Source organism: Hoplias malabaricus, chromosome 14 (genome assembly GCF_029633855.1).
Source record: "Hoplias malabaricus isolate fHopMal1 chromosome 14, fHopMal1.hap1, whole genome shotgun sequence".
Classification (NCBI taxonomy): Eukaryota; Metazoa; Chordata; class Actinopteri; order Characiformes; family Erythrinidae; genus Hoplias; species Hoplias malabaricus.
In genome coordinates this window covers 26,876,415-26,904,023 of record NC_089813.1, presented here as the reverse complement: position 1 = coordinate 26,904,023, position 27,609 = coordinate 26,876,415, and the positions used below count along the sequence as shown (strand labels likewise).

General features: G+C 38.3%; 1 protein-coding gene across 7 annotated transcripts in view; it reads left to right on the top strand.

Annotated features, from left to right (window-relative positions):
* slc20a2 (solute carrier family 20 member 2) overlaps positions 1 to 27,508 on the top strand; it is a 42,154-nt gene extending 14,646 nt beyond the window's left edge. For 5 of the 7 annotated variants that reach the window (XM_066643332.1, XM_066643329.1, XM_066643330.1 and 2 more), the window contains 10 exons: positions 6,066 to 6,623; positions 7,059 to 7,199; positions 7,292 to 7,377; positions 10,297 to 10,393; positions 11,642 to 11,761; positions 13,926 to 14,135; positions 14,528 to 15,137; positions 16,180 to 16,365; positions 19,504 to 19,588; positions 23,447 to 27,508. In XM_066643332.1, the coding sequence (XP_066499429.1) occupies positions 6,335 to 6,623; positions 7,059 to 7,199; positions 7,292 to 7,377; positions 10,297 to 10,393; positions 11,642 to 11,761; positions 13,926 to 14,135; positions 14,528 to 15,137; positions 16,180 to 16,365; positions 19,504 to 19,588; positions 23,447 to 23,611 (1,989 nt within the window). In that variant the 5' untranslated portion in view covers positions 6,066 to 6,334 and the 3' untranslated portion in view covers positions 23,612 to 27,508. Of the gene's footprint in view, positions 1 to 6,065; positions 6,624 to 7,058; positions 7,200 to 7,291; positions 7,378 to 10,296; positions 10,394 to 11,641; positions 11,762 to 13,925; positions 14,136 to 14,527; positions 15,138 to 16,179; positions 16,366 to 19,503; positions 19,589 to 20,489; positions 20,575 to 23,446 lie in introns of all 7 variants that reach the window. The other 2 variants (XM_066643334.1, XM_066643335.1) reach the window with 2 other exon arrangements.
* The last annotated feature ends 101 nt before the right edge of the window (positions 27,509 to 27,609 follow it).

Sequence of the window (27,609 nt, the reverse complement as noted above, 5' to 3'; positions counted from 1 at the left end):
AAGAAATGTAGCCTTCTCCCAGTTCGTGTAAAGTTTTCCAAGAAAGAGTGACGTCAGTAAAAGGAATCATCATACAGATAACAAACCTGCATTTCAAGCAGAGTGCTTGTTGTTAAAAGAAGTACTAACCCAGTGTATTGTTGAAGCCAGTGCATGCCAAAATACCTGACATATGACAATGCAATTGACCTACAGTTTCAGATGGGGACACAAACAGAATGCCAGAATACACACAGACTTTTAGTTTCTCATATATACCCAGTTGGATATCACATTTAGAATTTAATTGGAATTATTTAGAAAATACCTACATCTCTTAATATTAGTTACACGGGCTGATTGGGCATCAGCTGTCTGATACAGGTAGGCTCCCTTTCATCAGTATAATCAGAACTTGTGTGGCTATGCCTGGAAGAATGAATAGGTATAGTAATAAAGTATGTGTCTGTAACAGTTTTCTGATTTAGATTATTGTGTGAGTAAATAACTTCAGCAACTTCCATTTAAGCGGGTGTGGCTGCAAACATTTTAATGGCATATGAATTGATGCTTAATCTTTGTTAAACAAAGCAGTTCACTAAACTTTGCGATTGTACTATATTATTTTTGTAATTTATCTAAAAATATGTAATTAATTTAGTATGAAAGAACAGAATTACATATATTATGACTTGTAGCCATGTGCTTTCTACTCTCAAGGCATTTAGCCTGAGAAAATTTTACACTTTGCTGTGAGAATATGTGAAACATATTTGCCCGGCATGGTGGCGCAGCAGGTAGTGTTGCAGTCACACAGCTCCAGGGTCCCGGGGTTGTGGGTTCCAGTCCTGCTCCTGACTGTTGGTGAGGAGTTTGGAGCGTTCTCCCAGTGTCTGTGTGGGTTTCCTCCAGGTGCTCTGGTTACCTCCCATGGTCCAAAAACACATTGGTAGGAGGATTAGTAACAAAAAAAATTGACACTCAAGTGTCCTTGTGTGAGTGTGTGTTGCCCTAGGAGGTACCCCTGCAGGGTGTGTTTTTGATTGCGCCCAGTGATTCTGGGTAGGCTCCAGACCCACCTTGACCCTGAACAGGCTAAATGGTTACAGACAATGAATGAATACAGACCTACCTGGTGAGCATGTTGGTGAACTAGTGCAGGTCAATAGTGATCGTTCTAGAATAATCGTAGCTGTGTTTGGTACAATAAATGTAACATTAAATTAGGATCACATTGCTCAGCATTTTTATAAATTCTGTTAAGTTGATATGTGGGAATAATGTTATTTTTTCTTTGCTACGAGTGGACAGGAAATTCTCAGTTATAACCTCTACATATATATAAGTACCCATTGAGACAAAGACATAATTCTGAGCCAAACAAAATAAAGTACACCAAGTGCTTTTTGTTGGCAACCAGGATAAAACGTTTTCTGTGCTCTTTTATTGTCCATGTTATGATTTTTCCAGGTAATGGTACAATGTAAGCATGCAAATTGTGTTGTAAGCTTTTATAAACAAGTCTAATCAAGAGTTGCTAGCACATGGTTGTAGTGTTTTGTTCCACTAAAGGCTTCCAGATAGGCTTGTGTTAAAAGAGCAGGCTTCGGGGAATCCAAGTCAATAAGAATCTATATCTGCTTTAAGGTAAACAATTTATCATGTGGTTAATTTTGTCATTTACCTAGATGTTATAATTAAATGTGTATATTACTACAAATTACTGAAACAAAAAGGTAACATTTTTTTTAAATTTTGGATAGGGATGCACCGATTTTTAATTTTTTGGGCCGATACAATAGCCGATAATTAGCACCTTGGAGTAGCTGATACCGATATTAATAACTGAAAATTTTATCTTTTTGGATTGAAAAAATATATATATATTTTTATTATCATAGGTTGTTATAGGACAAGCCTCTTCTTCAGTATTTGTCCCTGTATCTTTTTTTTATATGTGTACTTGTACCTTTTAAGTATATTATTTGTAGTTAATTTATATTTTTGTCAAAGATTTACAACTGGTTCCGTAGTTTTACTATGGTTTCTAGAGGGGCACTATTTAGTGCAGCTCTAGGTTTGTTTGAAGAGCAAGGGAGAGAGCGGCAGGGAGAGTGTGTGTGAGCGAGTGTTTGTAGTCGTTTATCATCGCATTTCAGTAATAAAATCAGACTCTGAATGGCTCTATATCTATTTTCATGTGTTTTGTATGAGAAGGGCTCCTATCGTTACACTTATATAGTGCCTTTCTAGACACCCAAGGATGCTTTACAATCCACACTGCTCAGAACGCTCAATCCACACACACACTGGCGAGAAGCGGCAGCCCAACGCGCACAGCGTACTCTCAACCAGGAACGACCGTCCACCTAGAGGACTGCATCGGGCACTAGGGTTTCACCCAGGACAGAGTGCTAATCCATATCTGGGCACACACACATTCACTGACACATACAGACAATCACTCTCACACACACCAGGACATTTATTAGAGAAGCCAATTCACCTACCCTCCAGTTTTTTGGACTGTGGGAGGAAACCGGAGACCCCGGAGAAAACCCACGCAGACAAGGGGAGAACATGGAAACTCCACCAAGATGGGGCTCCTGCACTGTGATGGTTGAGAGTATCTTTCTGTCGTTTAACCAGCTGTGTATGTGTATACACCACTGTACTGAGTGTTGCTCATATTTTAAATTGGTTTTCACCATGTAGCGATTTACTCCCAGAAACTGTTTTTTCTGCAGACACAATGAAAAACATCCACACAGCAGACATAGTTGTGTATTAACAGATGTCTGTCTGTGCATATGCACAAGCACAAAAACGGCACCAAGTTGTTGGTAGTAATATTGGCTAAAATTACAGTATTTGGACTGATAACAATAACTAAAAAAGTCCACATATCGGCAAATAATATATCGACTGGCGATTTATCGTGCATCACAAATTTTGAGTAATACTTTCCTTAAATATACATGTAAATTGTTACATTAACGGTCTTTAAATACTGTCTGCAGTGTCTCTGCAATCTTGTCACATTATAGGGTGCAAAAATACTGTGATGTTCTCCTGAAATATAAAACCCAATAATGTTCATTTTCCTATATCTTATTTTACAGTGTGCTGTGTTGTGGCCTTGAATGTGGTCATATAGTGTATCGAGGGACCTGGTAATACCCAGCCCTGCTGCAATTATGAAAGACCCCATTGTTACGTTTGTCAAGACATTGCATACTGAACTACACAATCAAAGTTCTTGTGTGCACTGCATTGTTTCTTTACGGAAGAGCTGTTTTGATGACTCCGCTGTATGTACATGAGTATGTCATAGATCTGTCCGATCCGTTCACAGCAAGCCTAGAATCAAGATGCCCTTCGGGCGTGTGATGTTGATTAGTTTGTGTAACTCACCTGACTAGAGCACGCAATTAGTTAATGCCTAGAGAATGTGTTAGTCTGGCTCATGGTGTTTACATTTGACTCCCTTTAAACAAAAGGCTTATTGAGCAGAAAGAATGTGAGATAAGTCCCTACATTAACTATAATAACAAGTGAGTAATCAAGTCTGTATATTTCAGTGCACATATCGCTATTTTAAGGAATCAGGATAGGATTTAAAATAATACAGAAACAAAAACAAAATATATCATTAAATCACATATCACCCAGGTACACAAAGAACTAGGCCAAGTGTTGTTCAATGACTTCCATTCTTCTGACCCTGCGGATGTTCAGCTCTGTGTTAATGCCTTATGCATTCCTGTGAACATAGCTCTCAGGGTGTTACTTGGAGTTAGGAATAGTTAATGTTGTATTAATAATTAATAGTTAATTAGTAATAGTTAATAATGTTTTATAAAATACTTCTCAATTTACAAATAACTGAGGCAGATGGTATTATTTTAAATATGTTCAGTAATGTTAATGTTAATGGGTTAATGTTAAAGTAGGGCTGGACAGTTAATCGAAAATTAATCGAAATTGACATTCTGACACTAAACAATAAAAGTAGACAATCTTAACAGTGACATATTTTGTGTCTGTTTGGAATAAGTAGCATCCACCTTGAGAAATATTAACCTGTAAATGTGCTCAGGGTCGAGGCAGAACAAAGCTAGCTGAGAAAGATCTGGTTTGAGACAAGCGAAGGACCTGTGAAAACATAATGTTCACCTTGCTCTCTGGTGGATTTTAGTGTACAGACATGCTTTTTTCAGAACGGCTTTCCTATTTTTGAAATGCCAGAAAAACTTCTGTAACAATGGCTATCAAATAATCATGCCCATCCCATTTTCATATGAAACTAAAGTCATCATGCCCAATGCCAAGATTCGTTTAGGGGTGTATGCAGCTTTTTAACAATATTCATTGGTGTTTCTGAGATAAAACAAATCAACATCACTATCTGACTTCTATATTGATGCAGTCACACCCTCACTGCAAATTTCCAATATCTAGCATAAAGACTTTGCAATAGAGATATGGATTATTACTGTAGCAGAAGTGGATGTGGGCAATTGCACTATTAATACCTTTGTTTCTAGAAAAAGTATTGGGTTGGGGGTTCCTGCAAACTTTTGGAATACATATAATTTAGTTCTCAGGAGGATTCTGCTTTTTTCAGTGAGTAATTTATTCGTATCAGATAAATTGAGTGTTAAATTTAATGAAATCTTCAAGTCATCAGAAATTGTGAAGGAAATCTCTGTAAATTGTAGACACCATTTAAACCTTGACATTTAATTCAATTAATCATTAAAATAATGATGTCAATGGTAGGCTAATAAAGTTTATTGCAGAAACCATCTGACTAAGCCAAGCTGTTCTTGCCTTAAAAGAGCACCCTGTCATAAGAGTGGAAACAATGTTAGAGATTTCTAGGAAGTATTGGTGACAGGGACCTTGCTTGTTAAAACTCAGCCTAAGGGTGACCAGATTTAAATATGAAAGATGTTTTAGGACCATTGAGTAATGGGTTTATACAGTATACACTGGCATTGTAGCATTGCTAGAAAAAAAGAGATCATTTGTATCTGATTTAAAAACAACCAAAATATTTGTAATTGTGACCTGTTCACGCTTACTTTTTAAGACAATGCATCTTCTTGTGAACATTTGATCGTGTGGATTAATAAAATGAGATACACATAGATAAATTAATATAAACCCTAAGTCTTAACTTAGATTCACTTATTGTTATTTAATCTTATGTACAGTGTGACCCTTTTCTTCATTTTTATTTAATTCAAATTCAGTATTCTCAAAAATATGAATAAAGTAAACCTCCTTATATGTTTATTTAAGTATATATGATACAGATTTAATAGGATACACAAAACTCTAATATGAGAGGCTAAGGCACTTAATAAATCATAATTTTGATCAGTGCATCTCAGCCATATATACTGTTTCCTTGTTTATTCTTTTTAATTAATAGCGGTGGTCTTATGAACTAAATACCACACTGTCTCCATGTTGTGCTTTATTGGTGCTTTCTATAAACACGATCAGATTGCAGCTAGCACATAGTGGCCCATTTACAGACTTCCCATGTTCTGACTCTGACCCACTAAGAATCTTAGCCTGCAGAAAGCAGCAAACAGTACAAGTGTAAGCGGGTATTAGGAACTGCTGCTGTGCAGTGCTGCTAAGGCTGCATCACCACTGAACATACTGCAGAGGCTGAGTTTAAATGTCGAACCTGAAATCCTGCCAAAAATTCAAGACAAGGTGTGAATAAGGTGTTTTCCTTTTCTGCTGTCATAAAGACATGGCTTATGACATCTTTCTGTGCATGTTCATATCTCACTGATTTTGCCTGGGGGTTGGTTTTGTGAACATACTTTATAATTGTTGGGCTCATGCTGTAACAGCTGTCATTTTAAATATCTCTCTCTCTCTCTCTCTCTCTCACACTCACTTTCTCACTTTCTAATCTTTAGTTCATTTCCCCACCTGTTCCTCCAACTTACTTTTTTTTCTAATGCCTTTTGCTCCCCTGCAGTCTTTTGGCCGGATAATGCAGCCTCATACACAAATGAGAGTATTCCTTGCAATTATTTTTTTCTTTCTTGTTTTGACAGCTGAAGACTTCTCAGTGGAAGGCACACGTAGAAGGCCAAAGAATGGAATGCTCTCTCCTGCCTACATTGCTCACGGCTCCAAAGACTGAAGTTAAACGGCTTAGTTAGCAGTGTGCCTCTCCCCCTAGAACTTGCACAGCCAGGGGAAGAAGAGTGTCAAACAAAAGAGAAGAAGTTTTTTCCTTTATAAAGCAGAGCACCTTATTTAGACCTCCGGATTTAATTATTTTTGGATTGAGATCTGAACCTGTTCAAAAGCGAGCGTCAAAATGGATTTAGAATCGTACCTATGGATGGTTGTAATTGGCTTCATCATTGCCTTCATCTTGGCATTTTCCGTGGGAGCCAATGACGTGGCCAACTCGTTTGGCACAGCCGTGGGCTCGGGAGTGGTCACATTGCGCCAGGCCTGCATACTGGCCTCCATTTTTGAAACCCTGGGCTCTATGCTCCTCGGAGCCAAAGTGGGTGAGACCATTCGGAAAGGGATTATAGACGTCAGCTTGTACAACGACACTGTGCCCATACTGATGGCCGGAGAGGTCAGCGCCATGGTCGGTAAGTGATCTCTTATAGATTGAATTTTGGATTAACTAAAACCATGATTTTGGATTAATTCGGAAGATTCTAAAGTTAATACATTTGTTTTTTCTTTATTTGTTCATTGTGTACTGCTAAATACTTTCTAGTAGAATAAATATATGGTCGCATTCCTGGTCTGACTGGTACTTATTTTAGATACCAGCAGAGGTATTTTTCATTTTTTTTTATCCTCCAAAGAACATGGGCTAAGAGATCACTTGTTAACTGTCTAATAAGATAAACACGGCAAAATATTCATGTTTATTTTTCTAGCAAACTAACGTTTTTTAAATGTTTTTAAATGTGTTTAGCAGTTAAAGCATGTTACCATTTAGAAAGAAATAAGACGTGAACCACGTGGCTGTGGGACTCCCTATCTGCTTGAGTTTCTCAAATTTTCTTTTTTCTCAGGGTCTGCGGTTTGGCAGCTCATTGCCTCGTTTCTAAAGTTGCCCATTTCTGGGACTCATTGTATCGTGGGCTCTACTATTGGCTTTTCCATGGTGGCTATTGGCACAAAGGGAGTAAAGTGGATGCAGCTGGTCAAAATTGGTAGGAGGATTACTGAGCAGCGTCTATTTTTCTTTTTTATATCTACTATATTATATCAGTGATTTTAAATATTCTTTTTCTGTTTGCTTCAGTGGCCTCCTGGTTCATATCCCCTCTGCTGTCAGGCCTCATGTCTGGCCTACTCTTTTTCATCATCAGATATTTCATTCTTAACAAGGTGAGTCCAGAGTCAGATTTGCTGTTACACATGCCTTGCATCAGAAGGGTTACTGAAGTTCTGATCTTATCTCTTATGTAGGTATTCTTTTAAAAACATGCATGTTATTATCAACATCTTGATGAAACTCTTCCTCTTCACATCCTACTAAGACTATCATATGTGTGTCATCTATGCCATATCTGCATACCTTTTATGCACACCCATCACCAATGCCGATGCTTATCTGCGCTTCCGTTATTTCAACAGACAATGATAATCTTTTTGAAAGGAAGTTTAAATATGGAAAAAATGATGAAATTACCACCACTGGAGCATGTCCACCCTGATTTTGTTATACTAGTAGCAAAAACGGAATTCGCAGAGATTATACAAATATTATTGTTTAGCGGCTGAACATGTTGGCTTTTTGGAAATGACTTGGTGAAAATAAAATAAAATTATTTAAACTGATCTATGACTTTTAGGTTTAGTCTTATTTTACATATTCACTCACAGTTAGGAATTACACAAAAAAGTGCACTATTTATTACGTTTTCACACACATATATGGCACATTTCCTCTTCATGATCCCTATTTGACTCTGTACTTGGTTCTTTTGCTTTTCCATTATGCAAATCTGGTGCCTGGACCCTGGAAGTGGTATGTGGTCAGTCTGTGGTCGCTTGCAGTTTCAAGTGAGCCTACACAGCGTGATGCAGGTTGTTTCCAAAGCCCACGAATCTTGTTAAAAGCATCAACAGTTATTCTTTCACTGAGGAAGAATTCTGAGGGAGGAAGGCACCAAGCTGTGTTTCTGAAATGGATGTTTTTATAAAATGCTGTCACTTTTTTGTTTAAATATCTTCAAACCTGTATCTGTTCTGTCTAGTGAACGTTGGCATATTAGTGTCCTGGCAATGTTGTGACCTAATGCTGCCTTTGAAGCGGGTCTCTGATTCTCTTCAATTTCCTCATGTCAAAACATGCCTTCTGAGGCATTGACTGCACCGTATGGGCAGCAAGGTGTTGAGAGGGCTCCTGTCTGTTTCAAAAACAGCTTTTGTGTTCTTGTTTTCCAGATCAAATAGAGGGAAAAATATGGAACCGCCCAATGTTCAGGACACACAGTTATTATTTTGTTGTTCTGCCTTGGGGCAGAATTCTTTGAGTCATGTTCCTCTCTCATGAAAAACAGTATTCTACATCAAGCTGGTTCCAACTTTCTCAAATAGTAGCTGCCATCATCTTTGCAGGATGGAGCCTTTTGTTTTAAATTTCCACAATATATTTTCAATCAGAATGAGATCCAGATAGTTTGTTGAAAAAAAAAAAAAATTTTTTTTAACTCTTTTTCTCTTTGGTAAGATGCATTATCACCTTAAAGAATGCCTTAATCCGTACCAAATCTATTTTCTGTCCATGGAAAGAGCCACTGTGCACCTGCTGAGGTAATGAATGTAGTCTTCCTTGCTTCTTTACCTGACATACCACCCCATATCAGAAATGAGTGGGGAATCTTTAAACATTTGATTAGAAAACCACCAGACAAAAATTCCAGCATCATTATTTTCTTTGGCTAATATAGATTGTTGCTTCATCACTGAATATCACTTTCGTCCAGTCATTCACAATCCTTGATTGTTTCTTTTTAGCCCACTGTAATCTTGCATTCTTCTGTATAGGTGATGGTGTTTTCATTTGACATTTCTATATGTAAATCCCATTTCACTCAATCACTTTCTTTGATTTCTGTCACAGATATTGACACCTGTTTCTATTCATTTTAATTTGTTGTGCAATTACTTTATTTGGGCGGTATGGTGGTGCAGCAGGTAGTGTCGCAGTCACACAGCTCCAGGGACCTGGAGGTTATGGGTTCGATTCTCACTCCGGGTGACTGTCTGTGAGGAGTTTGTGTGTTCCCGTGTCTGCGTGGGTTTCCTCCGGGTGCTCCGGTTTCCTCCCACAGTCCAAAAACACACGTTGGTAGGTGGATTGGCGACTCAAAAGTGTCCGTAGGTGTGAATGTGTGTGTGTGTCTGTGTTGCCCTGTGAAGGACTGGCGCCCCCTCCAGGGTGTATTCCTGCCTTGCGCCCAATGATTCCAGGTAGGCTCTGGACCCACCGCGACCCTGAATTGGATAAGCGGTTACAGATAATGAATGAATGAATTACTTTATTTAAAGTATATTGCTTTTTTGTATCCTGATATCTTCCTTTACCTACACCTATTTCTTTTTATAACCTTACCATTTTTTTTAATTCCTGTATCACATTTTAGATACAGCTGGCGGACTCCATCTTGGATTTCCTTCTCGAAGAAATTTCGTAATACATTGTTTCAGTTGACAGCTCTTGTGTTAGGGACAATTTTTCTTTCAGTTTACCAAGTCAACAGCTTCTTAAGATCTGTAAACACTCCCCTTTAACTGCAGGATAATTTGCAGTTTTAGTGAGAGTCTTTGTTTTAGAAAACCATTGACAAGCTGAATTCATATTTTTCTCAGCTTTGTTTGATTCGAATATATTTCCATGATCACAAAATATGGCATTGATCCAGTTTGTATCATATGTTATTCCTTTATTTGCTGTGAAGTAAAAACCTGGGTGAACATCCTCTAATAGTTTGATTCCGTACATTATCATGCTTTCTCTGTCCACGTTGAGCAAGGATAACGGTTTACATACTATTTGAGTACATGTATGAAACTGACTCAAAGTAGACCAGAATATAGTAGCACTGCTCTGTCAGGAGTGTTAAGGTGGTTCAGATTTTTATATTTTGTTTTCTTAATTCATATCGCTTTTCCTATGCCTTTTTAATGATATTGAAATACATCAGAATAAGATAAGGAGATACGTTTGTACACATTTTCTTCTTTCGGTTGCTTCTGTTGCTGCAATACTGTAGTGTTTTGTGTTTATTTTCCTTGTAGGATGATCCTGTTCCAAATGGCCTCCGTGCTTTGCCCCTCTTCTATGCCTCTACTATTGGCATCAACACCTTCTCCATCATGTACACAGGAGCTCCTTGTGAGTCATCACTCTCTTAATGGAACATCTAACTAGAAAATAAATGATAAATACATTTTTTGCAGCTAAAGTCTCTTTTTCTGGTAATTAATTTAAAAATGAATGCTTTGGTTTTAGTTGTAAGAAAGTGTTTTAATGTAATAAAAAACTTCTAAATAATTGACCCATATTAAGAGACACCTTCCATGATGGTTAGGGAACTGGGCTTGTAACCAGAAGCTTGCTGGTTCGATCCCCAGAGACTCTTAAGTCATGACTGAGGTGACCGAAGCAAGGGACCGAATCCCCAACTCCTCCCTGGGCGCAGTGGCTAGGGCTGCTCACCAATCCGGGCATGTGTGCTCACTGCCCCGTAGTGTTCATTAGTGTGTGGGTAAATGTGTGTTGCACGTATTGGGTTAAATGCAGAGAACAAATTCCTCTGTGTGAAAGCACAGTGGCCAGTAAAGTCATTCTAATTCTAATTTACCAGTGCTCTGTTTTCCACAGAGCTGTGCAAAATGTTATTTTTTTAGACTTTTAAAAGCCTGTTAATTTACAGAAAATTACAGAAGCTTTAAGTATAAAAAAATCTTTTTTAAAACGTTTAGTTAAGCTTCATTACAGCTTTCATTTTTGTTTTGAAATTGTAAAAGTTTTATCATACCTAAGTATGATAAATCATAATCTAAGTATTCCCAAACACATTCAGTGATGTTGAGGTCTGAACCTGTCCACTGCTCTAAACACCAACATCTGCTTTGCTTGATTGCAGATTTTCTGCGTTCTTTGTCTATTTCTTCTTTTCATTAATGGTTTCCTGACTACCCATCCTTTTAGAACCACAAGAATGAGTGGAAGGAAAGATGACTGAGATTACAGCTTTAAAGGCTGTGTGTCTGGTGGTTTGTTAGGTTTTGCCATTGCCATTAGGAGTCCCATTTGTACTCTTTGTTTGTTCACTAATTGTCTTTTGACTTTGCTCTTCTTTATTGGATTGGACTAACGTTTTTAATCCTCCTTAAAACGTCTCCTAAAAAGGAATTGGGGACAATAAATGGCTATTGTCACTGGATTAGGAACACTTACCTTGTATCTGCACTCATTGTCTGTTGTCCATTTTATCAGTTAAATATATGTTTGAGATTTTAACAAATTACAGTTTTAAATTTATTACTTTTTTAGAATATAGCCCCTTATCTGGAAGTGGAGTCTGTAATAAAGGTATAATTTTCTTTCCTTTTCAACCTCGTTGTTGTGCTCCTGCAGTGCTTGGCCTGGAAATGCTTCCAGTGTGGTCCATAGCTCTCATTACGCTGGCCGGATCTATAGTGTGCGCAGGCCTGGTCTGGATCTTTGTTTGCCCCTGGATGAGAAGAAAAATAGCAAGTAAGTTCCCTTGTTTTTTTAATCACCTGAGAAAAGGCAGCTAGTTCCAGCAGCGATTGATGCAAGGCTGTTCACTTTACCGGCTCTTTCCATACACCATTTGCTTGCCTCGGCAGAATGGTAATTTGAAAATGTGGTCAATGATATATCTGCAGAAAATCAAAGCAACAGGTCAGGTGTATTTACGCGTTACTGCTGTCTGCACTCTAAGCGACATGATGATTTGGTCGTTATGAATGGGTTATTATTCCTGATCTAGCTTTGGAAAACCACAGAGTTTTGGCTCAGCATGCCGCAACTTCACCAGCTCAGGAGGAAGGAGGATTTGCTTAACATCTGCTGCTCCGCCAGGGTGCCGTGCTGTGGAGCGTCCATCTTTCGCTGACTCTGACTTATGGCCCCATGTTGATGTTTAAGAAGATCACAAAGCAAATAAACTCTCAAGCTGTTTATTTGGATGTCTCACTGTTTTCTGAGTTTCAGTGAGTTGCATGGATCTTGCTGTTTTGTCGCAGGTTTTGTTTTTATCTTTGTCATTGCTAAGACGATAGCACGGGGAGTGTTGTGCTTTGGCTGCAGCTGTGAGATGGCTGGGATCAATAAAGCATTAAGTTCACTGGTAATATATTTTTCCCCTCAAAGCACTGCTGTCACTGAAATGGCTTTTGTTTCAATGTCTGATTGTTGAGAAACATGGCATTTTCAGTTATTTCAAACATTTATCTGGTTCTTCGTTAATACAGCATATTAAATTGCAAATATGTCCTGCACCGAAATGAAAATGTTTTTCCCATTGATCCAGAATGAATTTAGCTAGTAAACTACATATTTCATTACTGATGCACTATATGTCCTAAAGTTTTTAGACATCTGCTTATATTCCTGAGTGTTTTTAATTTTTTTTAGATTAAGTGTTTCGGAGGAGTTTGACATCCCCATTTGAACATCACCTCTTCTGGGAAGGCTTTACACTAGATATTGTTTGGGTATTGATGTAATTTGTCCCTAAGAGCATTCAGTATTGCACCACCCTCATTCTAGGGAACAATTTATACACAGCTATACGACACTAGGCATTGGGAGCGGAGAATTCATGCAGCTGCTTTAGAGCATTAGATTTTGTCAGTGCTTTTGCAGTTGAAGACCTTTTTCCAGAAATAATGAGAACTAATGTACCTTATGGTAACTGAATTGATTAATTAAAGAAATGTCTGCTAACTTTTGGACATATGCTGTATTAGTCCTGGGCGATAGGGTGAAATGTTCAGGTATAGATTATGATTTACTTGATGATTAAAGTGCATTAGCATATCAATCTATTAGCATCTGGAGCACCTACAAACACACATACTGTGAAGTAAAACAACCCAATCAGCTTTTTGTGATCTGCCTGAAAGGAGCACAATTCATTCATTCATTCATTGTCTGTAAGCACTTATCCAGTTCAGGGTCACAGTGGTTCCGGAGCCTCCCAAGAATCACTGGGCGCAAGGCAGGAACACACCCTGGAGACACACACACTTTTGAGTCACAACTTGTGTTTTGGACCAAGGGAAGAAACCGGAGCACCTGGAGGAAACCTATGCAGATTATAACCCAAAAGAGTTGTTACATAAGTGGTTGGGTAACAGTAGAAAAAAGTTAATGAGTCCAACAGTGCAACGTATTGTCTGTGGAAACCTGTCCCAGTGGAATTTATACAATCACAACAGATTAATTAATTAACAAGAAATTATGCTTCTAAGATATCGCCCAGGACTACAATGTTTATGAAATTCAGCTTACAAGTGTACACAACATTCCCATATATATATATATATATATATATATATATATATATATATATATATATATATATATATAATTGCTTATGATCACAGCCACCTTCTTTTAGAAGTAGGTCTGTAATCAATTGGACGCTATGACTTCTTTTGTAAAGATTATCCTTGTTTCATGGGATTATGCTTGTTTGATGCATACAGTGCTCTGTAAATGAATCCTTGCTTTTCCACCTTCCTGATACACAAAAAAGTCTTGAGCACTCCATCCACTCCTTCCTGAAGCTTGCTTAAAGCCTTGTGTTTGCTCTGCAAATCACACCCATGGATGGAACTGAGGAATGCTGAGACCTTTTGTTCATCATTTTCCTTTTATCCTTGTCCAGGTCGGCTGAAGAATGAGCATGTCCTTTCGCGCATCTCTGATGAGAGTCTAGATAAAATCCCAGAGGAAGAAGAAGAGGCTCCAGTGTTTAAAGAGCTTCCAGGAGCAAAAGGCAATGATGATGCAGAACTGCCCCTGACTGGGGAATCCACCGGGGAGTTGAACAGCCTGGCCAATGGAGGAACTGTACTGCCTAATGGCAGGGTGTATGGTGAGTGGTGGAAATTGTATCCATAAATTCTTATAATGTTTGCCTTAGTTCAATATTAACTTAGCCCCCCATCTTTGTGTATTTTTATTTGATTTTATGCCATTGTTATTATACTGGAAACCTAAATCTCACAGTGGGATTATGCTCACATTATATTAAAGAAAATACAAAAGAAAAATGTAAGAAAGAAAATGTGAAAGAGTTGCTCTTTATTACACGATCCTAACAGGTCTGGTATCATTACTGCCCCACCCCTCAAAAAAAAAAAAACTTTATTGGCTCAATTCCTACATTCAGATTTTTAAAAAAAATATTAAATACATATTTATAGAATTTTTTTTTACATTTTATTTTATTTTATATATATATTAATTATGCCTGTATCTCGTCAGGCCGCACACACTCCATGACCAATGGCTGCCTGAAGTCACCTGTGTCAAATGGCAGTTTCAGCTTTGACGGACATGTCCGCAGCGATGGCCAGGTGTACCACACTGTGCATAAGGACTCTGGGCTCTACAAAGACCTGCTTCACAAGATCCATGTTGGCCGTCTGGAAGACGAGCGCACCAACTCACGGCCTGACAACAACTACAGGGTCCTGCGCCGCAACAACAGCTACACCTGCTACACAGCAGCCATCTGTGGCATGCCAATGCAACCTCTGATACGCTCTGAATCCAGTGCCCCTCCGCCAGAGGACAGTGAGAAGCTGGTGGGCGACGGTGTCGTCTATTCTAAAAAACGACTGCGCTATGACAGCTACTCCAGCTACTGCAACGCTGTAGCTGAGGCTGAGATTGAGGCAGAAGAGGGTGGAGTGGATGTGAAACTGGGGGATGAAAAACACGAGCCAAAGCCCCCTGCTGGGGATGGACTGGAGGACTGTGTTGATGAGGAAAAGGAGGAGAGGGACAAACCCCAGGTCTTTCTGCTCTTCCATTTTCTTCAGATCCTTACTGCCTGCTTTGGTTCCTTTGCACACGGTGGCAATGATGTCAGGTAGGTTTTTCAGTTTCTGGCAACCTTCCAGCAAGAACAGAAAAGCAGCCATTTTCTTGTTAATATCAAGCCATCATGCTTTTACTGCATGTTTGTGATCAAGTCTCTTGTGTTATATATTATTGGTACATAAGTAATGCTCCTGACACACAGCATTTACTTATGCAAGAGCATGGCCAGTCTCTTCCTTCTTGTCATGTGGTGTATAGAAGTAGCTGTTCAGAGAACTTTTCCTTGGTGCAGATATTGGATTAAGGAACAGAACAACAAAGTTTATCACTTCCTCTTGAGTGAAGTGTGCTCAAGTTTTCAGTTGTATTCAGCTTCATATTCAGCTTGTAAAAAAAAAAAAAATTACTTGTAGGTATTCGTGGTTATAAGTTTTACATCATGGGTTAAAATACAGTAGGTCTGTCTGAGCTTGTATGGAGAACTCAAAAACAAAATTCACAAGGCACATTCCATAGCATTACTGCTCATTCAGTACAATCCCTCAATGCAATTCAGCGGCACAAGATCTGGCTCATGACTCAATAATTGATCTGGCATTGGCTCAGAACATTAAGATCCAAGTTAGACATTGCCACGGGTGGCGGTTAATCTGCTGCTCAGGTGTTTTGCCCACAAAATTTTGTGAAATTAATTAAAATACTTCAAGTGGCTAAATAACTTTTTTACGTTTGACATTCTCTGCAGTAATTCCCATAATTTCAAGCAATTGAAAATTGAAATAAATCCTGTAATGATGGTTTTTATCTTTGTCATTTCTATAGTTATCAGACCAATGTCTGTAAGAGTTAGCTTTAAATGAAAGATGAATATTTATTGATGGAATAAATAATTATTTGGTTCATAAATATTGAAGCATGATTAAACATAATCAAGCATGCAGAATGATTAACCTTGTTTGTTTTTATATAAACTTGGTGTTCAGCATACACAATTGCGTACAGCAAGAGTTTTAAGTGGCAATTGTAAATGTAAGTTGCTTTCAGCTGTTGGCAATCCAAGCTTTTAAGACACTTCATTTCCTATTTTTCAGTAACGCTATTGGCCCATTGGTGGCCCTGTGGATGATCTATGAACAGGGCGGAGTGATGCAGGAGTCTACTACCCCTGTGTGGCTTCTGTTCTATGGAGGCATTGGCATCTGCACTGGTCTCTGGGTGTGGGGGCGCCGCGTCATCCAGACCATGGGCAAAGACCTCACCCCCATCACCCCCTCCAGGTGAGATCATGATCCTGACAGGGCAGCATGCCTACTCTCTGCATGGGGAATATTCCAGGGCATCCTGATGCATGGTTGTATTCTGTAACTTTAAGTTAACAAGATGCCTGTATTTAATGCCTGAAATGTAAATTAATTATTTACTTTTAGTGATGCACCGAAATTAAAATATAAAAAGGTAATAACCAATTAAATTTTAATCAGAGTTGAAGTCATTCTGAATGACATTAACCACATTTTAAAATTTCTGTCAATTTAGTCTTATTTATAATTATTTTTGTATGTATTATTTTTGCTGGCTGAAATTTCGGGGCATCCATATTTTAACAGTGCATGTTTTAAAATCTCAAGGCTTGTTTTTATTTTCTGGGTAAAGATGTTCATTATAGTTTTCTTTATACATTCTGCATTTCTGCTTTTGGCTCACAATAACAGCGTTCCTGAATGGACCTTCAGACTTACCAATTATGCCCCCATCCTACTCCAAAAACCATCTTTCCGGAGTACTGCATTACAAAATGGAGCACTTACCTTGCCAACTGGGTCACCGCTGTTTATCGCCCATTGAAAATCTCAGCAGATTAGAACCGTAAAGCTTATATTTGGGTTTTTGCTCATAGTCCTTTGAGTTGGCACCACAGAGTCCTTTGAGTTGGCAGCAAGCAACAGTGGCATGAACTCAGATTAATGGGGATATTGGAGCAAGGGCAACACTTATGCAAAGAAACTTATCACTATTTGTTCCCTCCTCACCAAACCAACCTCCTGTGCTAAATTTAGCATGACACTTGCGCACGCAAACTTTATGACCTTCAGCTCTTATAGTGCAGACAAACAGTTCAAAACAAAAGACACGGTCTAATTTTGAGTTGATATCAACAACAGGAACATAGCCTTCCATTTCTGCTATTAGTTTTAAGATCTATAAATATATATAAATACACACACACGCACATGCACATACACCAGATAACATTTTAATATACTGAACTTTTATTTGAAACTGTTAAGCCTCAAGAAAATGTATCCAAGTTGTCACAGCATGGTTTCTAAGAATTTCCATGGTTTCTTAGAACCCTCCACTGATCATAAAATCAAGGCCAGGAGATCTCCACTCTAGCTGTGCTGGATATTATTACAGCACTACTACTATCACATTTACATCTTAGGAATGGAGGTTTTTGGTTGTTAAGGAGATATGACACGATTTCTCTCACTCCCCTGACATTAATCAAAATAAAAAAATTGGGCAGCCCAGGGTCATGGCACCAACAAGCTCGTTAATTCTGTGTAGAACTAGAGTAAATTTAACATGAGAAAGGATTACCAATTTGCCTCTCACTTCAATACATCGAGTTGCAGAGAAAACACTGGGCAGTGAATACTGGCCCACATTGACATTTTGGATATCCAATTATATCAAAGCAAATTCTGCAATAAGTATTTAACTATATATATATATATATATATATATATATATATATATATATATATATATATATATATATATATATATATATATATATATATATATATATATATATATTAGTAGAACTTTCTTTTTTCTTCCTGTGCTGAGATACCGACAGTGGTAACATTATCATTTGATTCATCCTGTGATCTGAGCAGTGGAATAAAAACCACTATGTTTTCAAGAAGTTGACAAAAGAGGATAAATTAGTACACTGAATGCTTACCAATTGTTTATGATGCTAGTACAATTATGTTGTGTTTATTAACACTTAATATACAATATACTTAATATTAATGTGTCAACATATACATTTAAGTACATTATACAATAATAAATCCACCAACAAGCCAGTTGTTTTAACCAGCTTTAATCATCCTATATATAATCCTGAAACCTTTAAAAACTGTGAATAATTTTTATCTCTCGCACAGATTATATAGCTCATGAGTGGGGACAAAAGTAATTAGATAAATGAAAAGAACAAAAGAAAGGGGATGCTTGTCAACTTTTTTCTCTTTCTCTCTCTCTCCCTCTCCCTCCCTCTATATATATATTTTACATTATTTTAACATTTCTGAATAGTTTTTATTATATTTTAATTAGAATTTCTTAATTTGCTGAGTAAAAAGATTTAGGGAGAGAGTTAACCTCAAACACAACAGAGCTCCGACACTGCATTAATTGAGAAAATTGCACCTCACAGCTCAGTCAATAAAACATCTCCATAACCCAGCTTCAACAACTTGATAATGCCAAAAAAGTATATATACAGACACGTATAGAACCTGTGTGTGTGTGTGTGTGTGTATTACTAGAATCTATTACAGGTAAATTTAAAAAGTTCAAATAGTCAATGTGTGTTCTCCCCGTGTCCGCGTGGGTTTCCTCCGGGTGCTCCGGTTTCCTCCCACAGTCCAAAAACACACGTTGCAGGTGGATTGGCGACTTGAAAGTGTCCGTAGGTGTGAGTGTGTGAGTGAATGTGTGTGTGTCTGTGTTGCCCTGTGAAGGACTGGCGTCCCCTCCAGGGTGTATTCCCGCCTTGCGCCCAATGATTCCAGGTAGGCTCTGGACCCCCCGCGACCCTAAAAAATTGGATAAGCGGTACAGATAATGGATGGATGGAAATAGTCAATGTAGTTTTACCCCTATAGAGTGGTGCATATCTGAACAGAGACCGAGTCCTCTTTGCCTCTTTCTTTATTTTGATATCCTTTTCTAATTACTTGCAAATATGAATCTAAACAATCAAACTGACCCTAAAATAAAAAATCTCTAAAGACGTAAACCAAATGTCGGTCACTTTCTGTGAAGGAAAGACAAAAGCAAAGGATACCTTTTAGAACATAAATCCGACAGTGCTTTTTCCATATGCCCTTATTTATTCTTCAACATAAACGTTTATATTCTCACACACACACACTTATCTGTGGTATTAAATGTGTCCATCAAATAAACAAAAAAGCAGTCCTATACATTCTAGTCTTCTCTTCTGCCTAATATTTTCCTCCTTTGGTTTTGCATGCCCTGAATACTGTGCTCCAGGTTTGCATGCTGGGTGCATGTGACTCTTCCTCTGAATTGCATGTGTTGCCAGTGCTGGTCTTAATAAAACTTTGACTTAAAGGTATAAATAAAATGATCTCTTGTTGCCCTCCCCGCAGTGGATTCACTATTGAGTTGGCTTCAGCTCTCACTGTTGTGCTGGCGTCCAATATCGGACTCCCAATCAGTACCACACACTGCAAGGTAAAAACTGACTCTGGGGACAGCTGGCTCCTTCCACAGGTTACTGTGTGCCTAGAGACAGGAGAGTGTGAGCTGCCTGCTCTCAGAGGAATTCAGAGGTGCTGCAAGATCCCCTTCCATTTTGATTGTTATATCAGTTGTATTACTAATTTAGAACAGTTTTTGACGAGTAGTCAGTTTTCAAATGCCAAATAATTAAAAATGGTCTTAACTGAGCTCTCAAATACATGTACTGTTGTATGTCTGTAGGACAAACCTTTATAAGAATATGAAGTAGGCATCGTGAATTTTGCCAACTAACCAGTTCTAGTTTGGAAAATTGATTTTAATCAATAATTATTTAAAAAAAATAATCTTTTCAAGTTTTATTACGACATTCTCAGTTAATAAATTATATGGCACAGGTTTTTACAAGCCTTAGGCTGTCTGCCAGCAATCAAGTTCTCTGATCTTAATGCTGTCCCCCTTCTGACACCACCCCCCTGAAAATTGTTTCCGATTACTATCACTCGGCTCGATTGCACACGGATGTCACTGGGACAAAGTCATGTCCCATATAATTGAAAGCAGCCTCTCTCAGGCTTGGGTAATGCAGCTCTCTCACACCCTCTGTGAAGGAGGACAAGAACTCCCTCTTCTGCTCTAAAACAAAGTGTCGGTGCAAAAGGAGTCAAAGAGCCTTCGGCAGTCTTTTTGAACATGTTGTCCTGTGTGGTGCCCCTCACCACTCCTCTCTCTCTCTCTCTTTCTCTCCCTCTCTCTCTATGCTAATGCCATGGTTCTTTGTATTTGTGGTGTCTGTAGCCTTGGGTCTCTCAGTGTCTTGCATCATGACGTCTCTTACATATCTCTCTGTTGTCTGTGTTTCCCGTCTCCTTCTTTTGTCTTTGTCTTTTCACAGTGGATTTTGCATTGAAGTAATGAGTGCTCTAACAGTGCTTGTTGCCTCAAATGTGGGCGTTCCTATAAGCTCCACCCACTGCAAGGTACCAAAGATGATGTAGGGGAGCTTTGGTAGTTATGCACCACCCCGTAGCATTTTTAGTGTAATCACAGAAGAGCTGATCACCTCTCACTCCTGCAACCATGTGAAATCACGGCTGTAGCTTATAATCATTACCTTTTACAGTAAATCCTCAATTTCAGATGCTTATAGTTTTAGAATTAAAGTTCGTAGAAGTTAAATGACCACTGTATCTGTTTAAAGGGGGAACTGCATTCTCATAATTACTACACTAGTAATTACAGATTAACCTCATTTTTTAATTGCCACTGACATTTCAAGTTGTGTTTACTGTGCTACTGAGAAGTGCTTTGTTATAATCATTCATTGTTTACCACTCACATGTGAGGCTTTGTATTAAGTCTGGGAAAATGTAGAGGTAAGGAATTTTTAGGTAATCACATCAAGACCCTCACCTTCACATGATTCATACCTTGGCGCGTCAATATTTGGTATCCATGTCATATTTATGAAAAAAAAATTAATATCTAAATCCTTCTCTTCTTCTTTTAGTGTAATATAAAAGCTTTTTGGGGGCTTCTTGACATTTTAGTGCAAATTGTCGACCAGGGTATTACAGAAAGTGGGTGTTAGGGAGCTTTTAGAGAACAAACAGGGACAATTAGACCAGAACGTCTAGTTCCAAATGGACTCTTTCCCCCCCAGGACTCTGTATTGCTGCAAAAAGCCAGATAGTGTTTTAATCGTACCATTTCTGCTAATGCTCGGGTCCATCTAGCAGTCTCTGGTGAAAACCATGGCTCTGAAATGAAACTAGAAGTTCTGTGAACTGAAATTGCATGAAAAGCTATTGTGAATCTCTTTGAAGCCCCCAGAATGTGGCGATGAATCACACTGGTGGTGATCACTAGGTCCATGTTACTTTCTAATTATCATAAACTGCTGAAATAATGACACACCTGCAAGGTTTACTTTTCTATCAGCTAGTGGAAGGTACATCCAATGTACAATTTAGTGGTTGCAGGTACATCCAGTTTACCAATGCTGACATCAGCCAGGCTTCTACCAAGGACTGGTGTCAAACGTACCTGGCATTTAAGGTACTTCAGTTTGATGTACAGTCAACATTGGACAATTGAATTGGACTAACTTTAAACATTTTTCTAGCAAGTTCTAAACCTCAAACACCATTTATCGTGCAGTCCTTTTATAGACAAAGTTTCCTGGCTGTTGTTGACTCTCTGTTGTTTGACTCTTACTCCAGATTTAGCCCCCTCCCCGGCCTGTGGCTTGTATTACACTGACCGTATAAGAACAGCCAAATCATTTCCTTAGCCAGCGTCCCAGCTGTCTGCTGGGCACCTGACACCAGCAACATGTATGGAGATGTTACTCTTCACACTGCCTCTGTTACGCTTCTCTGCGTGAGGGAGTGTGTTGTTACATTCCCATGGAACTGTAGGGAGAAACACCTTAAAAAACAATGGCCTAGAACAGATAATGTGATATGAACAGAAAGACCAGAGTTCTGCCAAGGTCTGGGAAAAGTAACTCTTGATTTCATGTGTGCAATATGAGAGAATACCACTGACATTAAGGTCCATTATTAACACAACATTGGCACACAAAGGGGTCTCTTTGTTTCTATATATATATATAATAATTATAGTTCACTCTATTGTCCAACACTTTCAAGAACTGCTAAAAAATAGTAGTAAATATACTAGTGCAGCCATATCTGGTTTGGCACATGATGATCCAAATTTCTTTTAAATAAAATGTGTTAAATAGTATATTCATTTTTTTTCAGTCTCTACTGTTCCAAGAAGATTTTACACTTTATTTTGCAGCATTCCAGTAAGGATTTGATGGCATTAAGCCATGAGAAGATTAGTACCTTTAACTCATGGATGGTGCGCCAGAGAACGTAGTGAACCTAGGCTAATGTGCAGTTCCTAAATTTCAGGCTTTTCTGTGGAGCTTATACTAGCGGTGCCTTTGCCCACAATCAGTACACCTTTTTAGCAGCTGAATTTTTAAGGAATGCCTACAAACTTTTGTATGTGTTGGTTATGGGAAAATGAGATATTCAACTGATTAATTTTAGTGTTAAATCCTAATTTAGTTCACTTGTGCTTCACCCAAAATATGGCCTTAATAGCTGTTGCAAGGTCAATGAGAAATCCCATTTACTGTAATGAACCTTAGTTTTGAGCTTAGACAATGTGCTATGCTAATGCCTGTGCCGGTTCCAGTGAACTCCTGAACCTTTTAAAAACAGACCCATGTTTCCACTCGTTGGAGAGCCCACTGATTACATATTTTGATGTGGTTGTTTCCTAATATGGAAACAAAATTTGGAAGACATCTTATAAATCACTTTTCACGTGAGTGCCACTAGTGACACAGTGATGCTGTTTTTGCTTTTCTTTGAAAATGGCTTGAGAAACAAATAACTACATGGGGACGTAACGGTCCCACCCTTCGGCCACCAAGTTTATTGGTTCAAGAGCCGCAAGATTACACAGCCAAATTTTATTTATTCATTTACAGTGTAAAAAATATCCAGCGTAAAACAGGCAAATGGGATTCCAGTTAATAATGTTGGGCTTTGGATTTATCAGAATTAGCGAGGTTGAAAAAGACCAGAAATTATATAAAAATATGACCTTTTGGCATATGCACAAAATAAAATAATTGTAAATTAAATCTAGATATTTCTGCCTGCTAGAGTTTCTAATTACGGTAAATGGGATCTTTGGCCAAGCATGGAATGGTCAATTAGACCCTTCTGCGTCCTTTTACTAATCTATTTTCCCCTGTCCTGTAGCTTAACATTTGAATCTGTTGAGGACTGTTCAGGACCTCTGCTGATTTGTTGTGTGTGTTTGTAGGTGGGCTCTGTGGTAGCAGTGGGCTGGCTCCGCTCTCAGAAGGCCGTGGACTGGCGTTTGTTCCGGAATATCTTCCTGGCTTGGTTCGTGACGGTTCCTGTAGCCGGCCTATTCAGCGCCGCTGTCATGGCCCTGTTTGTCTACGGCATCCTGCCTTTTGTATGAGCGAAAGGAGGAGACAAAAATGTTTAGAGGTGAAGGTGCAAGGGCAAGAAAAAAAATTCATTAGACCGAAAGATGGTAAGATGAATAGAGAGGTGTAGAGATTTGAAGAGAAGCAGATAGCCATGAAGGTGGGGAGAGTGTTCAGAAGCTGCCTGGGGAGCATCCACACGTTTCTGACTCAAATGTTCTTCATTTATGTACAAGTATTTATTTTCTTTTGTTTTTTTTTTATTTTTCTTTTTTTATTCTTTTAATTTTAGCTGTTTAGTCAGTTTTTCATTATCACAGAAAATATTTCTTGTATATTTGTAGTCATGCAGGCAGAGTCTACTCACGTTTTGAGCTGTGTCTTCAAGATCAAATGATCAGTTATGCATGTAGGGATAGGCACACACTCATACGCACACTTGCCAGAAGTGCACATACTCTAAAATGATTAAAAATCAATGTTGATTAAATTAAGTAAAATGGCTCTTACAGGAACGTATATGAGACTTTCGATCAGTCTAATCAATCTGGTGTATTAAACAAGGCATAGGCCTATTTATTGTTCATTTATTCTGGAATTATAATGGATATATATTGAATATCTTATACACTGAAAGGCAAAAAGAAAAAAGATAACATTTGAGGCAATGCAAATAACACTGCAGTAACTGCTGTATGAAGGAGCTATGAATTACGGTCCCTAAAATGAGCTAAATGTAAATATTTTCTTTCAAGTTCGTCATACCTCAGCCGCCTCTCTGCCATCCAAAAACAAAGCTAGTGAGCAAGCTAAAAAATCTCTGCGGAGAGTAGAGTAAAACAGTACGAATTTGAAATCCTCATTGTTGGGTCAACAAAGCCCAATTTTATCATTATATTTATTCACATATTTCCATTTTTTTATATAAATATACATGAAGATTAGAAGTAACAAGGATACTCCTACTTTTGATGACGTATGCTGACATTTCTACTGTACATATTTTTCCACGATGAATTTTAAATGCATTTTTATTTGCTCTTTATTATTTCTCAGTCTGGGAATATCAGTAGATGCATCAGAATATGGACAAAAGTTTTAACACAGACTCCCGGAGGTTAATGCGAATAAATTGAAACGACCTAACAAGCCAAAAGCTGTGACTCCCAACATTTGAATAACTTGGAGTTTGTTTTTAATATTTTGGAAGGTATTAGGATCCCTCCCTGTAGTCTGCTGCATGGTCACAGTCACATGTACCATTCGTTATTCTGATACATATCATTTCACTAGAACATGGAGGAAAGTCTGGTCTAATACACTACTGCTACAGAATGCACATATCTTTGATCAACTGAACACTAATTCTGGGGACTGAAATGAGGCTTTATATCATTATCTGATATAGTCCTAGTTGTAATTAGAGATCTCATAAAAAGGGCTCAAAAACTCCTTTCCAATACAGTCGGTGCCTCCTTGCTCTCGGTAGAAAATGTTTAGCCAAAGATTCAGCGAATTCAGATTCCACCCCAGTATTTCCAGGTATGATTGGACACAGTTTTCTGTCTTGTATCCTTTTGCCGTGACATGTGTGAGAAATCAGTGTCCGTGGAAGAAAGAAACCCTTAAAGGTGCTCGGAAACTATTTGATGCAACGCTTAATAAAACAACATTGTGAAGTTAAAAAGTTAGTAGAGCCCAGTAAGAAAAACAATGCCAAGATATTGCCTAAATGTGCAGCTACAGCCAAAACATACTTAACAGCACATAGTGCTGTCCCATTGCACAAACACACACATTTACTACATCAGCGTTCCCACATACACTTTTAGAAAGGCAGTGTTAGACACCCTGTGGATAAACACCGCTACCTGTGCACAAATGTGTTGAATTGCATCGATGTAAACGTATCACCTGTTCTAAGACCACTGTATCCCCCCCACAGTCCTGAAAACATGCAGCTGAATCACAGAGGCACCACAGGACCAGGGACAGATGTGATGTTACAAATGTAAAAGAAAAGGTCAGATTAGAGAAGAGGTTGATTTCTGTGACTGTGAAATGAGTTGGAATGTTTGGTCAGTGTTTGGTCAGCTGAGGTCAACATGTTGATATTGACAGGTCAGTGTGGATGGTTACCGGTCGTTCCGTTCTGTTTCAGTTACTCATTGATGGTGGTGGTGTTTGGTTAAGCCAGGTGTGGCTGATGTTGACACAAGGACAGTGATTTAAAAAAAAAGAAAAGAAAAAAAACAGACACTAATACTCTGCCTCTCGACAGTCACCAGATCTATACGTATGTGTGGCTTTGAACCAATGCAAAGTGTTACCTTTTTTTCTTGTGTGTGTATTTTTTTAATTTTTTGTTTTTGTTGTTTTTGTTTTTGTTTCCTTCATGAACAAATCTGCTTTGACGGCCATTTGCCTTGTTAATATCGTGCTTTACTGTTTGTCAGAGACAGTAACTTCAGTACTGAGGTGTTTACATTATCATCGTGTAGGAATAACTCATAACAGTTGCCTAAAAACTTCAATGAAATACAAACTATTAACTACAAAAGATGTATGAAATAACCAGGAATAGTGCAAGTGTCTCATGTCCTTCCGTGTTTTAGTTGGTAGCGGTGTGATTTATGATCAAGTTACTTTTTACACCGCTGCATAGATTAAAAAAAAAATTCAATGAATAATAAAGCTACATGGTGGGTGTGATTTAAAATAAATTAAATCAATAGATATATAAATTTCATTCAAACTATATATTTTTCTACATATCTGAGTTTTACCTGGAGTGCGGACTTTTATCATGGAGCATGAACTGGACTAAAACTAGTCCTGAGAGATGTTGATAAATGGAACTAAAAAGATGTCCTGATGTAATGCTTTCTTAATTACTGCAATATGTAATTGTATAATTCAGGTAAGGGTTTAACAGACTAAAACTACTCTGAGAGATTCCATATTTCCATTGATTCTTTTACCCAGGGAATTCTCTCCTTTGTTCGCGAGAGAAAGAAACAGAGTGGTTGCTAATTGTTCAAATTCAGCAATGTGCACAATTATTTTTGGAAAGTAAAAGGATAAAAATATACTTTGTAATTTTGTTTCCCTCTATTGCAATAGTTTCCAGATAGAACCTGCTCAGCAGTGGCATCCCCATTGCTCAGAAAGATTGAGATGCAACAAAGTGGGGTTTCACCAAACCTGTCACTTTTACAAACCAGCAGCAAGTGAAAGATTCTGCTTACGGGCCGCTGCGCTCTTTCTGTCGCTGGCATATTTATTTGTACATAGCTAAATTCAAATGGGCAACGTCTCTCAGAGTGTGCAGTAGCATGTGCGGCCACAGGAGGGTAGCATTTAACTATTGTAAACATATCCCTCGCTTAGGGGGGAAAAAAAGTGCCAATGGCTGTATTTTGTGGAGCTTTATAGAGAACTTGCAAACCCCCCTCAGAAAATCACTTGACCATTGTGTTTCTAAACGAACACAATATGAATTCAGCCTATCAGTGTGTAGTGTCATAGCAGTGGAGTTGAACAGTGTGCAAGAAAACCATCAAGTTAAAGGTGTAGATAAAAAGTGAAAGTTCCTTAAAGAAGTTTCCTACTCGGCAGCCCATCGACATTCTTCCTTAGTGGATGTACTGACTGTGTTTATTTTCTTCTATGTTTTCATCCGCATTTGAAACTAGACAGAATGTAGCCTACTCCTTTGCTGGCCTGCTATGTGTTGTCTTCTGTAATGCCATGCTGTTAGTGCCATGCTGTAAACTGTCTGGTACCCTCTCTTAAAACAGGGCTGTAGACCTAACAATAATACCCTTACCTGCATATGTACTGTATTGTTTTATTTTACTTTTTTGAAACTTTTTGTGAGAGTTGTCTGCATTTTAACTAATTAAATTATGGGAATTAAAATTACAAAGGATAACAGAACTGTGTCCATATGTTTCATTCATGCTGTGTTTCATAGTAATCAGTTTGTCACCAGTTTAATGGTGCTGGCTTAAAATGATGGAGAAACCTA